The sequence below is a fragment of the Peromyscus californicus genome, unplaced genomic scaffold (genome assembly GCF_007827085.1).
Source record: "Peromyscus californicus insignis strain IS unplaced genomic scaffold, ASM782708v3 Scaffold_5__1_contigs__length_169319896, whole genome shotgun sequence".
Taxonomy (NCBI): Eukaryota; Metazoa; Chordata; class Mammalia; order Rodentia; family Cricetidae; genus Peromyscus; species Peromyscus californicus.
In genome coordinates, this window is record NW_026294573.1 from 1,251,017 (window position 1) to 1,269,134 (window position 18,118).

Sequence of the window (18,118 nt, forward strand, 5' to 3'; positions counted from 1 at the left end):
TGGCCCCATGTAGACACCTGGCCTCAATCCCAGATGTGTTAAGCTGGGCTGCATGCTGAATGATGGGTCCCTATGGACGGACGGGGAGGAGCCTCACAACTCCAGCCGCTGGGGCCTCCTCCCTGGCCCTGGCCCTCCAATCTGGGGCAGCTGATTTTCTGTCACTAGTAGCCCAAGGTGGAGAACAGCCAATGCCGATCTTGGGACGGTGTGGAGGGTCCCTGTCCAGGTGGGGCTTAAGTGACCAGCAGATTCTGATCCCTTGACAAACTTAAAGACCACATGCCTGGTTTGGGTGATAAAAAATTAAAGACAAAAGATTTTAAAATGACTTCATTTTAAGTAGGGAAAACGGCCTAGGCTGGGCCCCAGGAGTACCTTAAAGGGGAAGAGATAAATAATTTAGCAGCAGGAATAACTAGAGTCTGTCAGGCTGCCAGCTTTAAGAGCAATAAAGGGGGTTACAGGAACCCTGAGAGTTCCAAGAGTTTTTAGAGAGCCCCGGGGCTTTGAGGAGGCCAGACACGGCCAGGCAGGAGCTGGCGTCAGAGCTGGTGGTTAACTGGGCAGTGAAAGAAGACATGTGTTGGTCAGGCCTGAGGCCAGGTCTCAAGGAGACCTGAGAAATGGTCTGAGAGAAGTGGGCCACTCTATGGTACTTGGTAGCTGTGTGAGGGAAAGGTTCCCACTGGCCCCAAAGTCATGGGTTCGGTAAGAACAGTATGCACAGGGTGGGCTCAGCAGGAGACTCAGACCAGCTGAGGAGACAGTGTTGCCAACCCTGGGCAGGGAGGGGCCCTAAGCTGGGCTGGCATCCTGAGTAAACCTGGAAGCCCCTCCATTCTTCATGACCTCCTCTAAGAGTTTTTTCAGTTTTTCTTTCACTTTTTTGAGACAGGGTCTCATGTATCGTGGGCTAGCTTTGAACTGGTGATATAGCCCAGGATGGTTTTGAACTCATCCTCCAGCCTCCACCTCCAGAGTGCTGGGATTGTATGTGTACACCAGCTCAGTTTGTGGGGTGCCAAGCACTGAACCCAGGACTGTGTGCATGCTAGGCAAGTATGCTACCAACTGAGCTACACTTCCAAATCTCTGTTTTGAAATGAGGCCATGGGCTGGAGAGATGGCTCAGAGGTTAAGAGTACTGGGTGTTCTTCCAGAGGTCCTGAGTTCAATTCCCAGCAACCACATGATGGCTCACAACCATCTGTAATGAGATCTGGTGCCCTCTTCTGGCCTGCAGGCATACATGCTGTATACATAGTAAAATAAATCTAAAAAAAAAAAAAAAAAAAAGAAGAAGAAAAGAAAAAGGAAAAAGAAAAAAAGAAAAGAAAGAACTAAGGTCATGCAGCCCAAGTTGGCCTGGAATACTGAATGCTGGGATATCAGGAATGCTCCATCATGCCTGGCTTCTTCATGGTTTTAGGATTAAGACTCCTGGTGTGAATTCTTATTTCCATCTTTTTGTTTTGTTTTGTTGTTATTCGAGACAGGGTTTCTCTGTGCAGCTTTGCGCCTTTCCGGGAACTCACTCTCTAGCCCAGGCTGGCCTCAAACTCACAGAGATCCGCCTGCTTCTGCCTCCCAAGTGCTGGGATTAAAGGTGTGTGCCACCACCGCCCGGCTTCCATCAAAAATTTTAAAAGTTTAGCCAGGTGGTGGTGGCACACACCTTTAATCCCAGCACTTGGGAGGCAGAGGCAGGCAGATCTCATGAGTTTGAGGCCAGCCTGGTCTACTGAGTAAGTTTCAGGACAGCCAGAAATACACACAGAGAAACCATGTCCAGAAAAATCAAAATCCACCCTCATTCTCCGCCCCCCCTCCCCCACGAACGTTTGAATCCCAGCATTTGGAAGGTGAAGGCATGAGAATTAGGAGTTCAAAGCCAGCCTGGGCAACCTGAAGCCCTGTCTAAAAATCAGCGAGGCTGGTTGTGGGTGAAAGCATTTGCTGCACGAGCCTGACTGACAGCCCTTGGATCCCATGATGGAAAGAGAACTGACTTCTAAAACTTGTCCTCTGACCTCCACACTCATGCCGTGGCATGTGCCCACATTCACACTCCTATCACACATATACAATAATAATAGTAGTAGTAATAATAATATAAATTTTTTTAAAAGCTCAACACAACACAAGCTTGGCCATTATTTCCTGTTCCCACTTGCTCTCTCCCCTTTTAGGGTCTAGCTCCCTGTGTACTCTGCTTATCTCATCTCTCTCAACTCTTGGGATGATCTGAAGGCCATCTCCAGGGTGGGCACCACTTCTCTTTTTCAAGGTTCCTCCACTCCTTAGGAAGGTTTTCACTTTGGATGGGTTGGTTTCATCCCTGCCAACTTCTGGACTATTTTGCAGATGTGTGCCACCCAGGTCCTTACACATACTGGGTCCACGTTCTTGACGGAACTGAGCCCCGCTGGTCCCTGCACGTTTGACCTGACTTCTTAGAGCCGCCCAGGACTCTGCATGTCCCTTACGCTTTCCTAGCGACCACTGAGTCCAGTTGCAGCTGTCCTCATGCTCTTGTCAGTGGCTCTCCTCTCTCCCATCTCATTTCTTTGGTTTTGATTGAATTTGAATTTTCTTCTCTCTCTCCCTGTCCCTCTCTCCACCCCACTCCCTTTTCCAAGACAAGTTTCTCTGTGTAGCCCTGGTTGTCTTGGAATTCGAGCTATAGACCAGGCTGGTCTTGAACACAGAGACCCACCTGCCTCTGCCTCCCAAACGCTGGTATTAACCACGTTCAACACCACTGCCCAGCTGAACTTTTTCCTCATTTTGGGCTGTATTTCCCTGTATCCTTTGTTTGATTGCTGACTTATTGAGTAGTGTGGTGGTAGAGCATAGGGCCTCCAGAGTGCTAATACTCCTTGCTGAGCTGTACCCTCAGCCCTTCCCAATCTTTCATCAGACTCCAGACACTGAATTGTGCCCTGTTGAGGTCTTTATGTTGTGTCCATTGAAATGTTTTGATGGCTACTTGCTTAGAGATGGTGCCTTCCATCTGGGTTTTGTTTTCAGGGCTTCTTGGGTGTGGCTTAAATTCAGGTTAATTATTCTGAACTACTAAGAGAACCCTGCCAGTACCCTGTGTATTTCGAGGTCTCCAGCTAGGTGTCTCCATCTTGCATACCAGTGACTCTGTCTTCGTCTGGACATACTGACCTTGGCTCAACTGACTGACTCGGAGGCTCACTTTTTCTTTTTAGTTTTTCACAACAGGAGTTCTCTGTGTAGCCTTGACTGTCCTGGAACTCTCTGTAGACCAGGCTGGCCTCAAACTCAGAGATCTGCCTGCCTCTGCCTCTCTTTAGCTGGGGTTAAAGGTGTGTGCCACCTTACCCAGCTATGGGGCTCACTCTTTACCTTTTCCCAGGCTCCCAGCTCCATCTCCTCCCCTCAGGAGACTCACAGACTTGCTGGGGCTCCCTTCCCAGCACTGCATCCTGGAGGCTCACTGTGATTGTTTTCCCCCTTTGGGTTCCCTACCCTCCCTTGACTTTCAGTGGCTCTCATATCTTTCTCTGGTTTTTAACTGCTTCTTCTTTATTTATTTATTTTTTTTTTTGGTTTTTCGAGACAGGGTTTCTCTGTGTAGCTTTGCGCCTTTCCTGGAACTCACTTGGTAGTCCAGGCTGGCCTCGAACTCACAGAGATCCGCCTGGCTCTGCCTCCCGAGTGCTGGATTAAAGGCGTGCGCCACCACCGCCCGGCTTCTTCTTTATTTTTGAGGGAACAAGTCCCACCCCACATATTGTCTGGGCTGGAAGCAGATTCTGTTCCCACAACTACAGACCAACACCAGATGAGGGAGCCCAGCTTATACCAATTTACCTTCTGAGAGTCCAGCAGATGGAATGTGTGCCAGCTCTCAGTGAAGTCCAGGCTTGGAAACTGCTCCCAATCACCTGGCATGGTCCAAGGATGCAAGACTGAAGGCAAGTGTTTCTCAGCAAAAAGGAGAACATCAGAGCTCTCCAGAGGCCATTCAATGGGCATGCTCATGCTTGCCCAGAATTCTACTCTCAGCCAGAGAGGCTCAGCTTCTGAGCCTGTTACAAGGTACAGGTCACAGATCCAGGGGTGTCTACGGAGCAGGGTTACTAGTAAGTATTCCTCTGGGCAGGAGGCCTCTGTCTTTCCTCTCAAGACCATGTGGGCTCTGTTGAAGAGCAAAGGTGTCAGAGGCACATGGAGGCTGTCAGTTTTGAAAAAACTGCTGGAAGGGGCCTGAGGCATGACAGGAGGCTGGTCCCAGGCTGACTAGACACACAGCAGAGCCTCCTCCATACTCCTGACACCTGTTCCAGCAGCCTGAGACTCAGTGGGGCCTCACATGGGCTCTCAATCCTAGCTACTGCTGGATCTGCAGGGACACACTCCTGCTACCTGCACTATCCTTGAACTTAGCATCAGTCAGTGTATTTGTGAAGGGCATTGTGGGGCTCTGTGGCTCACTAAGGAGTCACAGGCTTGTGTGGTGGGCTTGTATGAAGATCTCACAAAGGAGCAGAACAGCAGAACACACAGTGCAGGTCATAGAAGTTCAGATAGCATGACTTTCTACCCACCGCTGCATGGGCTTGGCCCTCTGTGGCTACAGATCAGTTTTTGCAAGCCCTGAAGGAGATCTGGAGTGCTAAAGTGGGTCTTGACTTGCCCTTTTTGCCTCTGGTGGTCCAGCTTATGAAACAGATACCCACCATCATCCTTGTTCCTAGTCTGGCCTCGTCAGGGGATCTGAAGGAGGGCCTGAGCCCAGGAGCCTGGGGTGCTCTTGATTCCAGGCCAGAGGAAAGCAGGGGTGCAAGGTACAGGTTCCAAGGTCTCCGAAGAACCTATATGAACCTCCGGGTCAAGGTCAAGAGCCTGAGTAGATGCCTCTGTCCTAGGATTCTTAGGGGTTGAATGCAGCCAAGGCCCTGCACTAACAGACCATGCTGGTTTAAAGAGCTTCTGAGTCAAGAGCCAACCAAGACACAAACTGGGAAAAACTGCCACTCCAGGGCAGCTCTCCAAAGAGCCCGGCCAGGCCACCCTTAGCATGAGCCCCCAGGGCTTCTGTAACCCCTGGGACTCCAACTCAAAGTTCCAAAATTAGAACCAGCAGCCAAGTGTGTGTGTGTGTGTGTGTGTGTGTGTGTGTGTGTGTGTGTGTGTGTGTGTGTGTGATGCTGTCACTTTCTGAGTCTCCAAGGAGAGGAATAAGGGCCTGAGTGCTTGGCCAGTGACATTTGTGTTCCCACTGCCAGGGTGCTGATTCCAGTCCTGTGATCCCTTCTCCTGGACACAGGCCAGAGCAGGAACCTCAGCAAATAGGCTTGGTTGGCTCTGGGGTCACATTGCCATATGCCACTCCCATGAGGCCCCAAACAGAGGCTCAGCCAGGCTTCTGGGCAGCCATGGATAGGCTGTTTCTCAGGCCACAGAACAGGGGTTTGATGACTTCACCTTCCAGTGCTCTGTTCCACTTTGTTTGGTAGGGGTGCCTGTTCAGCTGGGGAAGGGTCCCATGTGAAGGAAGGGTTAAGGCTGCTGTCCTGTGTCCCATTCTGCCATGGGTCATTATCCCAGCACTGGCAGGCGGGAAACAGCCTGCTGGGTGTGGGAGATTAGGGCTCCAGGATGCAGGCACATCCGAGGGCCAGCTGCTCCCTCCCAGCCCTCACACCTGTTTCAGTTTGTTACTCCTGCTTAGACAAGACAGGGCTCATTTTTCGGTCCTTAAAACTTTTTAGAGGAAGCTGGAAAGATGGCTTACCAGTTAGGAGCGCTTGCTGCTCTTTCATGGGGCCAGAATTTGGTTCCCAACATCCACATCAGGTGCCTCACACCTGCCTATAACTCTAGTTCCAGAGGATGTGACACCCTCTTCTGAACTATACCAGCAACCTCACATATGTTCATATGCATAGACAGACAGACAGACAGACAGACAGACAGACAGACAGACAGACACACATTTAAAAAATAAACTTCCTAAAGAAAGGAAGAGCCCAGGAACCCCTTCATTACTCCTGGCTTTCTCAGAAGGGCTCTCTGTACTCATTGCTCAGGTACGCAGGTGAGGTGACACAGGTCCATAATGGGCCTCAGGATCCCATAACAGAACTCCTACTTTTTCATGTCCTTTCATTCCAGTGCCTACACAAGGGTCTAACCATCCTCCAGGCTGCCCAGTCCCTCATCTCTGGAGTGCTCATCTTCCTCCCTGGGGTAGACCTGGGGCCCTTCCATGTTTCCTGCAGCTATACTATGGGGGCCTCAACCCAGAGATAATGGGAAGCCCATCGCTCTGCACATGCCACTCAGCATCTGTCTTGCAGTCAGAAGAGAGCTCAGCCCCTAGAATGGCACAGATGAGCTGCAAAAGAGCTGGGGATGGGGCCGGACTGTGCCTGTGGTGTCACAACCACATCTTGTCAGTCTCTGGGTCTATCAGAGACCATTTAAAATCATTTGAGTTCAAGGCCAGCCTAGTTTAGAGTGAATTCCGGGACAGACAGCCAGGTCTATGCAAAGAAACTCTTTCTCCAGGATTCTCCCAGTATGGCTTGTAAGGGAAGCAGAGGGAAGGGGACGAGGTGCCCAAAAGTACGTTCAGAATAAGCACCAGAATGAACCAGGCATGCATCATTATGGATGGCATCAAGAGGCTGGGGGTCCAGCAAGGTGGGACTGAAGTGGGGCAGTGAGGAGCTATGAAACCACCTCCCTGTGCTGCATCCGCACCCCACGGCCGGGCGGCCTCCTCCCCTGGGTCTCATACACATTGGGTGGGTGAGAGAACTGTGCTCTAAGCTGTGAGTCTACAGGCTACAGGCCTGGAGTGTGACGTCTCTCTGCTGGCTGCATGGTTGTCTCACTGGTTAGACCTTCTTCTGTTTGCCACAGTGCAGGGCTCAGTGCTACCCTGCACCATCAGGTTTCAAGCTGGTGGTTGACTGGGTTCTTGCCCAAAATGTCTTGGTACACTAGTGGGCTACGGTAGAGGCTACTCACAGGGTTGTTCTTGTGAGGCAGCCTTGCCTACGGCATCATCTTGAAGCCCCAGGTTCAAGGCAGGAGGGAGCCTAGGAAGCTAGCATCTCCCTACCATGATGAGTGTTTGGTACTTCCTTCAGGGGGACAAAAGTCCAGTGTTAAGGGCACAATGGCCACCTACAGCCAGCTCAGAAGGTTGTACAAGCTGCCAAACATCAACTATCTTTTCAAGTATATAAAAAAATTAATTGACTCCATCTGTGTTGGCCTAATGACTGATTAAATGACTAATCATGGAAGTCTTAATTAAAACTGTTTTTCTCAGAACTGAGGAGGGAGGAGAGGCTCTGACGGTCCCCAGCATGTGTCAGGCATTGGGTGAGTGGGTGAGAGACACCAATGTGCAATCAGGCCCAAGGTCATCTGCCAGAACTTCCCACATACATTACTGAGTGATTGGATGTGTCTCAGCATCCTCACTGATTGAGTTTCAGGCAATTGTATTTTTTCCATCTCAAAGCCATTAGGGTTTCTGGGGGAAACGTAACTAGAGCCAGTCTCTTATTGTATGGAATGTTCATGTGTGGCGGGACAAATTCACAGCCACACTTATTAAATCAAGTTCATCTTTTGCAGCTGACACGATTTCACATCGTGCAGGGACTGACAGGGCCCTTTGTCATGTAGTGGAATTCCATAACATGCTTGGAATGTCTCTGCAGGAATGCAGCAAGGGGCCCTGGCAGAAACATGTTCAATCCCAGGAAAGCTGGCAGGAGGAGCCTGCAGGACTGTTACCTATACTGCCTGCCTCTCTCTGCTGCTGGGGTGCACCCATCCATGATTGTTTCCTTCCTTGGAATAGTCTTGGTCTGGCTTTGAGTAGCCATGTATTCAGAGAGAGATCAGACTCTGAGAACATGAAAAACCTACTTACAGAATAAGAGGGATTCCTTTCCTACAGCCCAAGAACCCTACCTAGGACACACCTCTCCGTCATTCAGCCCTTCTGGCCTAGGCCCCAACCTCATCAGTATTACTAGCAGCATCATTGGAGTATGGAGGTCAAGAGCTCCATGCACTCAAGGACTGGACTCTGAACTTGCCTACAGGGCCCTGTACAGGGCCCTGGATACAGTCGCTCTCTTCCTTTACCACCATGCACATAAGTGATCAGGCCTGGTGAGCTTCCCACAGGCCCAGGGTCTGCTGGAGGGCAGAGGAGTGAGGCAGGCACCAGCTGGGCCCACAGGACCTTGCTCATGCAGAGCTTGGTGCTGCTGAGATCTTATGGCTCCCTTCCCTACCAAAGCACCTGTTTTCAGGCAGCACAAAGGGACATTTTTGTAGTCAAATGAGAAGTTCCAGAATGATGCCTGCGAGTTCTAAGAGGCAAACAGGCTCTCCAAGTGCTGTACTCCTATGTAAATTAGACCCCATGTTCCCCTGCTCTGTTGTGAAATTACAGGATGGCATGTCACTCTCAATCTTTGCAGAGGTGGAGGAGCTTCTTCCTTACTCAGTCCTTTTGTCTGAAGCCTACAGATGACAGTAGTGACTGGTGATGCTGACTCTGACTCAGGCAAACCTAATCAATGAGATTGTCTCAGGTTTCAAGAATCACCAGCTGGCGGCCAGGGTCAGTCTTGCCCCAGAACCTAGAAGCCCAGACTATTTTCTGCAGGCCACAGGGATAAGGGTATGGGTCCTGTGTATACTGGATAGTTTTATGTCAACTTGACACAAGCTAGAGTTATCTGGAAGGTGGGAACCCTCTTTTGAGAAAACACCTCCAAAAAATCCAGCTGTAGGGCGTTTTCTTTTTTCTTTTGGTTTTTCAAGACAGGGTTTCTCTGTGTAACTCTGTCCGTCCTGGAACTCACTCTGTAGACCAGGGTAGCCTCAAACTCACAGAGATCCACCTGCCTCTGCCACCGCCCCCCCTCACCCCCGCCCCCAGTGCTGGGAATAAAGGCGTGCACCACCATTGCCCAGTGGACATTTTCTTAATTAGTGATTGATGGGGGAGGGCCCAGCCCATTGTGGGTTCTATAAGAAAGCAGGCTGAGCAAGCCATAGGGAGCAAGCCAGTAAGCAGCACCTTTCTATGGCCTCTGCATCAGCTCCTGCCTCGAAGTTCCTGTCCTGACTTCCTTTGATGATGAACAGTGATATGGAAGTGCAAGCCAAATAAACCCTTCCCTCCCCAACTTGCTTTTTGGTCATGGTGTTTCATCAGAGTAATAGTAACCCTGACTAAGACACTGTAGATTGAGGACAGAGGTGTCCTCAAGGATGCACTGCAGCATGTGCTGGGCTCACCCTTGACTGTTAACTCCTGGATACCATTGGCAGGAAGCTGCCTGCTCTTGTCTCACATTTTGGTCACTCTTGGTGAGATGGCAACTACCTGAACTTCTCAGTTTCTCCTCCCACAACCCTTGATCTTGAGCTACCTATGTCTAAACACCCAGAGGCTACGGTCCACCATCCCACTGTAACTTCTACCTAGCATTGACCAATACACAAGCCACCGCTGGACCTTACCAGCTGGCTTGGCTACAGGGTAGGCCTTGGCCACAGAGGTCAAGAAGGTTGGGTAGCCTCACTTGAGCCTAATTAAATGAGATCCAGGTTTCTATGCTGAGGGGTAGAAGGGTTCCTAGGGGGCTGAAAGTGGTTCCAGTTCAGCCAGCGTTTTCCAGCAAGTATGAGTGGCTTCTCTTCATTGCAAAAAAAAAAAAAAAAAAAGAAAAAGCTTATAACTAATATAAGAAAAACTATATACAAAAGGACAATAACTATATACAATATATACAAGTAATAAATACCTAAACAATGTCTAGTCCATTTGTATTTGACAAATTCAGAGAAAATAATTTCATTATCTATCCTATTTTGGTAAGTCCAAAATGTATCCTAATTAATCTTCAAGTATAACTAACTAACCTTCAACTATAACTAACTAATCTTCAACTCCCTCAGAGACCCAAGAAGGAAATAATATTAGCTATCAAAAATAAAAACAGGAAGTGCACATAAGCAACCTCCAAAAAATTTGTGAGTTGACAGAAACAGACAGCTGTCTGGACAGTCACCTGAGGTTTCTCCGAAGTGCTGGGGCATCATCTTCAGCCTATAGGCCCAGCATATCCGACAGACTCATTTGTGAAGCAGGATGTACACAAGGTCAACAGTTCAACCTCACATTGAGTGAGAGTAGTCCATGTACCAGAAACACCTGAATTCCACCAGTGTCATGTCATGATTCAGGATTTCAAATTCTGGAAATTGCTGATGGTTTTCCAACTCAGCTGTCCATTCTTCATGGCTGTGTATATATGGCTTCATCTCAGCATCCCATTCTTCTCCATATCCCTCCATCAAATGCCAGTCTACTATTGAGAGGCGTGAGCTTAGTTACTCTTCAAGAATAACTGTTTCAGCTGCTGTTCCATTGCACATCAGAGGCCATCGGCCCACTGCCTGTTCAGCTGCCTTCGAAGAAAAGGGCACTGTACCTTTTTCGAATTGCGAAGGCCACTTCAGGGATGGTGCCATATTGTCCTGGCCTCTGAAGATGCCTTTTGATAAAGCCATAACCACACTTGTTTTGGCAAGAATCAGTAATCCTTTGTTTTATGTCCTGTTTGTCCCTTCATGCCTGGCAGGTTGAGGTGCCATGCAGTGGTGGCAAGGTCCGAAAGTTGTAGTCATCTTATGTGCTTACCTTGGCTGACTGAAATTATTCCCTTGGCATCTTGGCTGCAGAGCCCAGTCTTTGCCAGGAAAGAAGGAAGATTAAGAACTATGACCCAGGTGTGGCAGCCAGCCTAGCTGGGTTAGGCAGGGGTAGGGGATGTGGCCTGCAGGCCTACTTCTCTATAGACTAACTATAGAAAGTAGGGGGACCCTTGGGGGCTGGAGAGATGACTCAGTGGTTAAGAGAACTGGCTGCTCTTCCAGAGGACCTGGCTTCAATTCCCAGTACCCACCTCCAGGGAATCTGACACCCTCACACAGACATATATACAGGCAAAACACCAATGCACATTAAACAGAAAAAAAATGTGAAATTAGGGAACCCAAATGATCATAACTAGATCCTTTTGGGCCCCCCTAGGAAAGCCAGACCAGAGGTTTGCTCAGGACAGTTGTGACTCAGTGGCTGTGTTAGGTTAGGAGTGGTAAGAACATCCTGGCAGAAATGTTGGGTCATAGATCCTCAAGGTTTCCTGATAATTGGGCAGTAGTAGGCCAACAGGCAGAACCAGATGGGGTTGCGGCCCCATGAAAGGTCTGAGTTGTCTATTGTATGATCCACATTCCGTGAGGTCAGCGGTGATACGGTGCCAAAGCGACAGAGGCCTGAAGAGCACCTGAATTGGAGGTCTCTGAGTGCTGGGGCGCAGGGGAGGGAAGCACTCCAGATCTGGTCTTTATTGGCAAGGTTTGAGTCTTGATAACTCCAAGCTCAGATCACAAGAGTCCCACCTCCTTCCACACCTCAACAAAGGTTCCATAGCCAGGTTCCTAATCCAGAGTGGCTCCTTATTCTTCCCCTCCTACTTATCAGGGCTTGTGGGCATGAGCCTCTCATATCCGAGCTCTGCCCAGGTAAGGGGCCCAGGACAGAAGTATACCCCCAGGATGCTACTGGGCTGTTACATGCCTGGTTTACAGAGCCAGGCAAGGCTGCTGGAAAGGACACTGCCCTAGAGTCCTGGAAGGTAGGCTCTTTTGGTCAAGGGACTTAAGGATCTGGTATCCAAACTGCAGGAGGATGGCAGAACCCTTTGATTGCCAGAGATGCTGAAGACATAGTGTGGATAGACCCTGCCCATGGCTCCCACATTCTTTCCTAGCGAAGTAGTTAAAACTCTTAGAGAGATTAGGAGGTCTTCATGGGACAGAACTGAGAAGCCCTAGACAATGTCTTGAGGTAAGCTTCCAATACAGCATTTGCATGGTGAGGATAGCCAGGCCAGAAAAGACAAGACATCATGGCCCCGAAAACATGGTGCTGAGGGAGATGGGGAGCTTCTCTGCCTGTGACAGCTGTCCTAACCACAATGCCTCTCCAGGATGCAGCTCAGTTGGTAGAATGCTTGCCTATTATGCATAAAACACTGGGTTCCATTCGCAGCCCTACATAAACCAGGTGTGGCAGCATAGGCCTGCAATCCAGCACTCAGCAATGGGAGGCAGGAGGATCAGAGTTCAAGGGCACTCTCAGCAACATAACAAGTTCAAGGCCAGCCTGGGCTACATTAGATCCTATTTCAAAAACAAACAAAAAATTTTAAAGCTCTCTCTGATGTTTCCATATTCTGGAAACAGGAGAGCAGCTGCTCAGAGGCAAAGTTCCCAGGAGAATGACCTTAATCTCAGTAGTAAGTTTGGAGTCTGATGACTACCTGTAGCCCAGAACTGTGGTGCTGGAAGAAATACAGAAAGTAGGCAAAGCAGGGTACAAGCAGACACTGGAGGTGTGGGTCATTTTGAGTTTGCACACTGATTCAGCTGCCTGTCGGGGTCCAGGAATCCTATTCTGTGGTCACTTAATTGCAGACAACCTTGGAGTTTCTTAGTGGGCAGTGGGTGAGAGAATGGATCTTCCTTCTTTTCTGGAGGAGGCAGCAAAAGCCTTTGGTTGAAGGGAGAAAGGTGTCCATGACACCCTTGGCAGAGGTTCTCCATGAGGCCAGACAGAGCATCCTGGGCCTTGAGGTAATCAGCCTGAGTGGCCCTGGTGTTCGACTGTGGGCTCTCATATCCTCTCTGGGAGGAAACACTGGGCAGATGGGTGCTCCACACCAGCCAGACCTTGGTTATATTTTTAAGTCAGCTTTGGCTCTTGTGCAAACATGCTTCCTCATCGATTCACAGGCCTTGACTCAGAGCGGCCCGGGACACATCTCCTGCTGTAAGAGGCTCTGTCCTAGTGCCGCCTTTGAGGGCATCAGTGACTTGTCAGTTCGTCAACACTTCACCAGCCCCCAGCGTTCCTGGCTCATCCTGCACCCACCGTGTCACCGTGAACAACCCCACTGCAGGAGTGCCAGCAGGCAGCCTCAGCTCTGGTAGGCCACAGGCTCTCCTTCCATTTCTACCACATCTCTTCTCTGGTAGCCTCACTGTTGGGTCAGTCTGCTCTGGGCATTTCATGTGAGCCTTACACTGAAGCAGTGCCCTCAGAACACTCCTGAGCTCCTGCCTTCTGCATGGGGCAGAAGACTGCCAAGGCTACAAATGCGAAGAGATCTGGCTGGTCATGTATAGGCACACTTCACCTGTCCCTTACGCTCTCTCCTGGCCATCTCAGGGGTAATGCTCCCCTGTCCACATGCTTCCCTGTCCTCTGCCTGCCCTGCTTGCCAGTCTCTCAAGAATTGCCAGGACTTCCTGATCCGATTAGGTCCAGTGAAGGCCCACACCCGACATGTTCCACTAGCTGAGCACCTGGCATGTGGGTGCTGGTTGCTCTGCAAGGTACCTACCATGTCTCCTTGTCTCATAGCTGCTAAAGGGTGGGGACAGAACTGGCTGCCACATCCTCCTGAGTCAGCAGACATGCTGTCTCATTACCTCCCACTGTGACAAGCAGCCTTCTGATTTGTAAGACAGAAATCCAGACTTGATTTAGGAGAGCCATTGCTGAATGGCAAATCCCCATGCCTCAGTTTCCTCTCCTGTGAAATGGGGCTAGTTACAGCACTTGACTGAGTGTGCCCATGGCACAACCTGGCACGGAATGTTGAGAAAACATGTCCATTCTGAGTGCCCTACTCTCACCAGTTATCCCTACCCAACGTGGAACTTCTCAGGTGTATCCATTTTTGATTGCCATCTACCTCTGAGGGGCCCATAGTGTTGGGCTACCACTGCTACCAGGCCTCCTGGGGCTCCACCTGGTGTTGGGGTGCAGGGTTTACAGTAAGAGAGCAGAATCAGGCAGACTGCTCACCTTGGGTCTTACTGGGTAAGCAGTGGTCATCAACCACAGAGACACAGATGCTGTGCTCAGTGGCTCATTCTCTAGCAAGACAGGCTCTGAGCAAGCGAGTTGCCTCCCTAGACGCCCTACAACTCTTTCTGGCCATCACTTCACAGACCCCTCACCATGGTGCCCTCTGAGTGGCAGGGCCTAGAGGCAGCTAAGGCATGTGTGTGACAAAGGCCAGGCCTTTGCTGCAGCAGACCCCACTGAGCGCACTTTTTACCTGGTGCCTTTTGGAGGCTCCTGGACAGTGAGTACCACCTCTGGGGGATTCTGGCCACCTTCGGGTCTATTGCCGCTCTTCTAGGGGTCAAGCAGAAGGAGAGAAGAGGTTCAGAGGGGCATGGTGGTGGTAAGGAAAAGTCCCTGATGGCCTCAGGGCTTACCTCAAGCATGCTGGGTAGGAACAGAAAGGGCTGCATCCCAGGTGGAGGAGGTCCGAGGAAGATGTCCACAAACTCGGCACAGCCTTGTTCCACTCGCTGACAGACTGCAGGACAACAGGATTCATATCTCCTTGCTGAGCGGGTTTGCCCAGAAAAATAAAGCAAAGAAAGGCCCTGTGAACCCTGAGCAAAGGGAGCGTTTTCCTGTCACCAGGTGAGTGGGCAAGAGGCAAGAGGTGGAGCCTGGCTGGGAATGAACTTTTGTCCTGGGTATTCTTCTGAGCCAGTCCAAGAGAGAGGAATACAGACAGGGAAATACAGAGAAAGAGTATGGATATAGCAGTGGATATGCTGGTGGGGCAGCATGGGCACAACACTGCAAACAGAGGCGTACAGACCAGGCAGTGTGAGCAGCCAGTGTGAGCAGCCAGTGTGGGCAGCCAGTGTGAGCAGCCAGTGTGAGCAGGTCAGAGTAGACAGGTTAGTATGGATAGGATAGTATGGGCAGAGCACTGTGATAGTATGTGATATGGACAGTGTAGACAGGACAGTATGGACAGGATATTGTCCACTAGGGAGTGTGGATGGCGGAGTACGGGCCAGGCAATGTGCACAGAACAACATGGACATAGCAGTGTAGACAAGGCAACCAAGTAGACCAAGTGGCATGGATGGGACAAGTGTGGAACGGGCAGTATGGACAGAGAGGAGTGTAGAGTAGGCAGTGTGGACACAGCACTGTGGGCAGGGTTGTGTGTCCAGTATAGGCAGTGTGTAACATGGACTTGGGCTTGTCTGGGGTTTACACAGAATCAGCAGGCCCTGCCTGATGACCAGGAGGGCTAGTTCTTAAGCCAGACCAGCAGAGGCACTTGGCTCTCCAGACCCAAGCCACAAAGACCACACTTCGGCCTCTTTTCAGCACAGTGCAAGATGGGAAACTTTACCCATCAGGCCCCAACCACAGTAGGAACTTCTTGTAACCATTAGCTCCTGCCTGAGCCCCAAGAGGCTCAGAGGATGGGCCCCCATAGACCCTTGCCCATACTGGCTCCTTCTCCTTCCTCTTTCAGGATCCCAAGGTGTGTGGGGGGGAGTGTGTGGGGGGGATTGGGCATCTTCCTCTGCCTCTACTCCACTCACAGGTGGAGCTGCAAACCTGGAACCTTCTGTCTCTCTTACAGTTAGCGGCTTAGCCCAAATGGTAAGTTCCAGCGCTAGGTTGGTTCAGGGCTCCTGGTCCTTCCCAAATACATGTGCACACCACAGCCCACTTTCCTGTAGGACCAAGCTCCAGGGTCCTCCCAATGGCCCTTGACCTGAGGGTCCCTTATTGGGAAAGAGACATAAGCCCCTTGAAAGCCAGAGGACTAGGGAGTTCTAAAGGGGGAGGCTCTGACTAGAGCAGCAGCCTCAGATTATGAGCTGAAGAGGTGGTTGGGCGTTTCACAAAAGAGTAACAGCAAAGGCTGGAAGACAAAGGCTGGGTAGAACAGAGGGCAGTACTTAGGTGGGGTCCTGAAAGAGGGGGTACAGTCTGGATTAGCATCTTTAGGGGTGGTGAGATGTCCCAGGACAATGTCTCTTCAGGGACCTTCAGGTGGGACCCCCGCCCCATGCTCAGCTCTTGGGGTTGGCTCCCTTGATGGGACTGGGGTGAGTGGAGGAGTGTCTTTCATCTGTGTGCTAGACAGGGTCCTGGGGCCAGAGGCATTAATGTCCCTTCCCCAGAGTCCAAGTTTGCAGCAGCTGGGCCTCTGAAATATCTCCAAATTACAGGTGGGAGAATTATTTCTCTCAGAGGTGTATTAATTTTGTCTTATGGTGCATTAATAAAAACCTTTTTCTTATGCAAGGACATTCCTTAGCCAATGTCCTTCCCGCAGCTCTGTGCCCTGCACCGCTGATGTCCTGGGCAATGACTGGGAACAGCAATGCTGATAACATGGTTTTCAGCTCTCTGCACACTGATGGGCCGTGTGGACCATGGGCATCAGCTCTGCCACCTCCTTTAAGAACAACTTTTGGCATTAAGATGCCAGCTCTGTCTTCGTACCTCAGAGGCTTGTGCCCAGGCAGGGTGACTGCTGGATGCCCCTAACTGGGAACACTGACAACTCTAGGCCCGCACCATAGCATTACTTTAGACCACGACTTGCCACGTACCAATTCTAGGAAGTGAAGTAGGTAAAAGACCCAGCAAGAATTTCTGATGAGCAAATAAAACTATCTAGACCAAGGCTATGAGTGTCTGCCTCCCTCAGGCTGGGAGGTTCTGGCCACACTGTTAAAGGACTTCTCCAAAAATCACCACAGCTGGCATCTATGGAGCATCTGCTTGATGCCATTCATCAGTGGTCATATCTGGTGAACTCATGTAATAAAGGCTGTCACTGCTACCAGTGGTTGCTGAAAAATGGACATTCACACAAGGTAAATGGGAGCCACAATGACAACATATGACATTCACAATGCTGATGCTAACCATGCTGCTTCATGGGAAAAATGGCATGGAATACTGGGAACTTGGAAGCCTGGTTCCTCCGTCCACACAGGACTGACACTTGAGGCCATCTGTATATGTGGCAGACCTTCCCCCATCCCAAGAATGAGGCTGTCTGGCTGACCACAACCCTTGTCATTTCAAGTAAGAGAAATCTTCACTTCTCACCGTTGCCTCTTGTTTCCCATGGCCTAACCGACTGCTCCATTCAGCAGGCCTGTGCTCTGCAGGGATGGTGTCCAGACAGGCCACACAAGGTCATCAGTTGCCTCTCACACAAGGTCATCAGTTGCCTCTCCTATACTAACCCTGTGTGTATCTGCTCAGAGCTCTTAGGGAAGGGAGACTCATGGCCAGGGAATGGGCTAGAGGCACCCACAAGCATGTGGCTTCCCTAGAGGAAAGGGGTCACTCGGAAGGCTCGCCAGCTGGAGGAGGCCCTGCTGGCTGCTTTTACTAGAATCATGAGGTGAAGTTGACTCACAGTACTACCATCCAGGAACAGATATACTTCTGTCCATGGCTTCTCCACAGCAGATGAAGATCCGGGTTTCATGAGTAAACAGTTAGTACCCTCTATACCACGGCTTCAGGGTAACTGTCAGCTCTTCTACCCCATCATCACTGGCTACTGCTCATGCCCACACCATGCCAGGTCCCACTGCTGGCACCCCTGGTATAAGCTGGCCTCTGTTCTTCTGCTCATACCCCCTCTCACTTCTCACAGGGGTAGCTTAGTGTCACGTTCATCCAGAGGAGCCCCAACTCCTGACTCAAGCACAGATGCACAGCTTCCTGCTACACCCACATGCTGTCCCCGGGATATCCACATACTACAGCCCCAGGCACTTGGGCCCCCAATGCAATCCGCCTCCTCCCCCTTACAGACAGATATCCTTTCTCCAACAAGTTATTCCTACTCCTCTCATTATTCTACTCCCGGGGCAGGTCTGTAGCCCCATCCTTGAGTCCAGCCCACTACCGTCTGCAGTGGGATGTCTCTGATGGTCCCAGATGTCACCAATCTGCCCTCACCTGAGCATAAAACTGGTTCAGCGCATTGATGAGACCCTGTGACAGCGCATTGATGAGACCCTGTGACGGTTGCCCTGAACTTCCAAGGGTTTTGTCTGCCTTGTGGGGCACAAGTGAGACCTCTAGGCAGAGGCCATAGAATGGATTACAGTCTCTGTCTCATATTCTCAGCTCTGCCCCTCCCCTGCTCTACACTCA

The 18,118-nt window shown here is 50.5% G+C and overlaps 1 protein-coding gene across 1 annotated transcript in view; it reads right to left on the bottom strand.

The window, feature by feature from the left end:
• Morn1 (MORN repeat containing 1) overlaps positions 1 to 18,118 on the bottom strand; it is a 60,311-nt gene that overhangs the window by 4,485 nt on the left and 37,708 nt on the right. Inside the window, 2 exon segments of the mRNA XM_052715173.1 lie at positions 14,220 to 14,299; positions 14,383 to 14,516. Coding sequence (XP_052571133.1) covers positions 14,220 to 14,299; positions 14,383 to 14,516 — 214 coding nt within the window.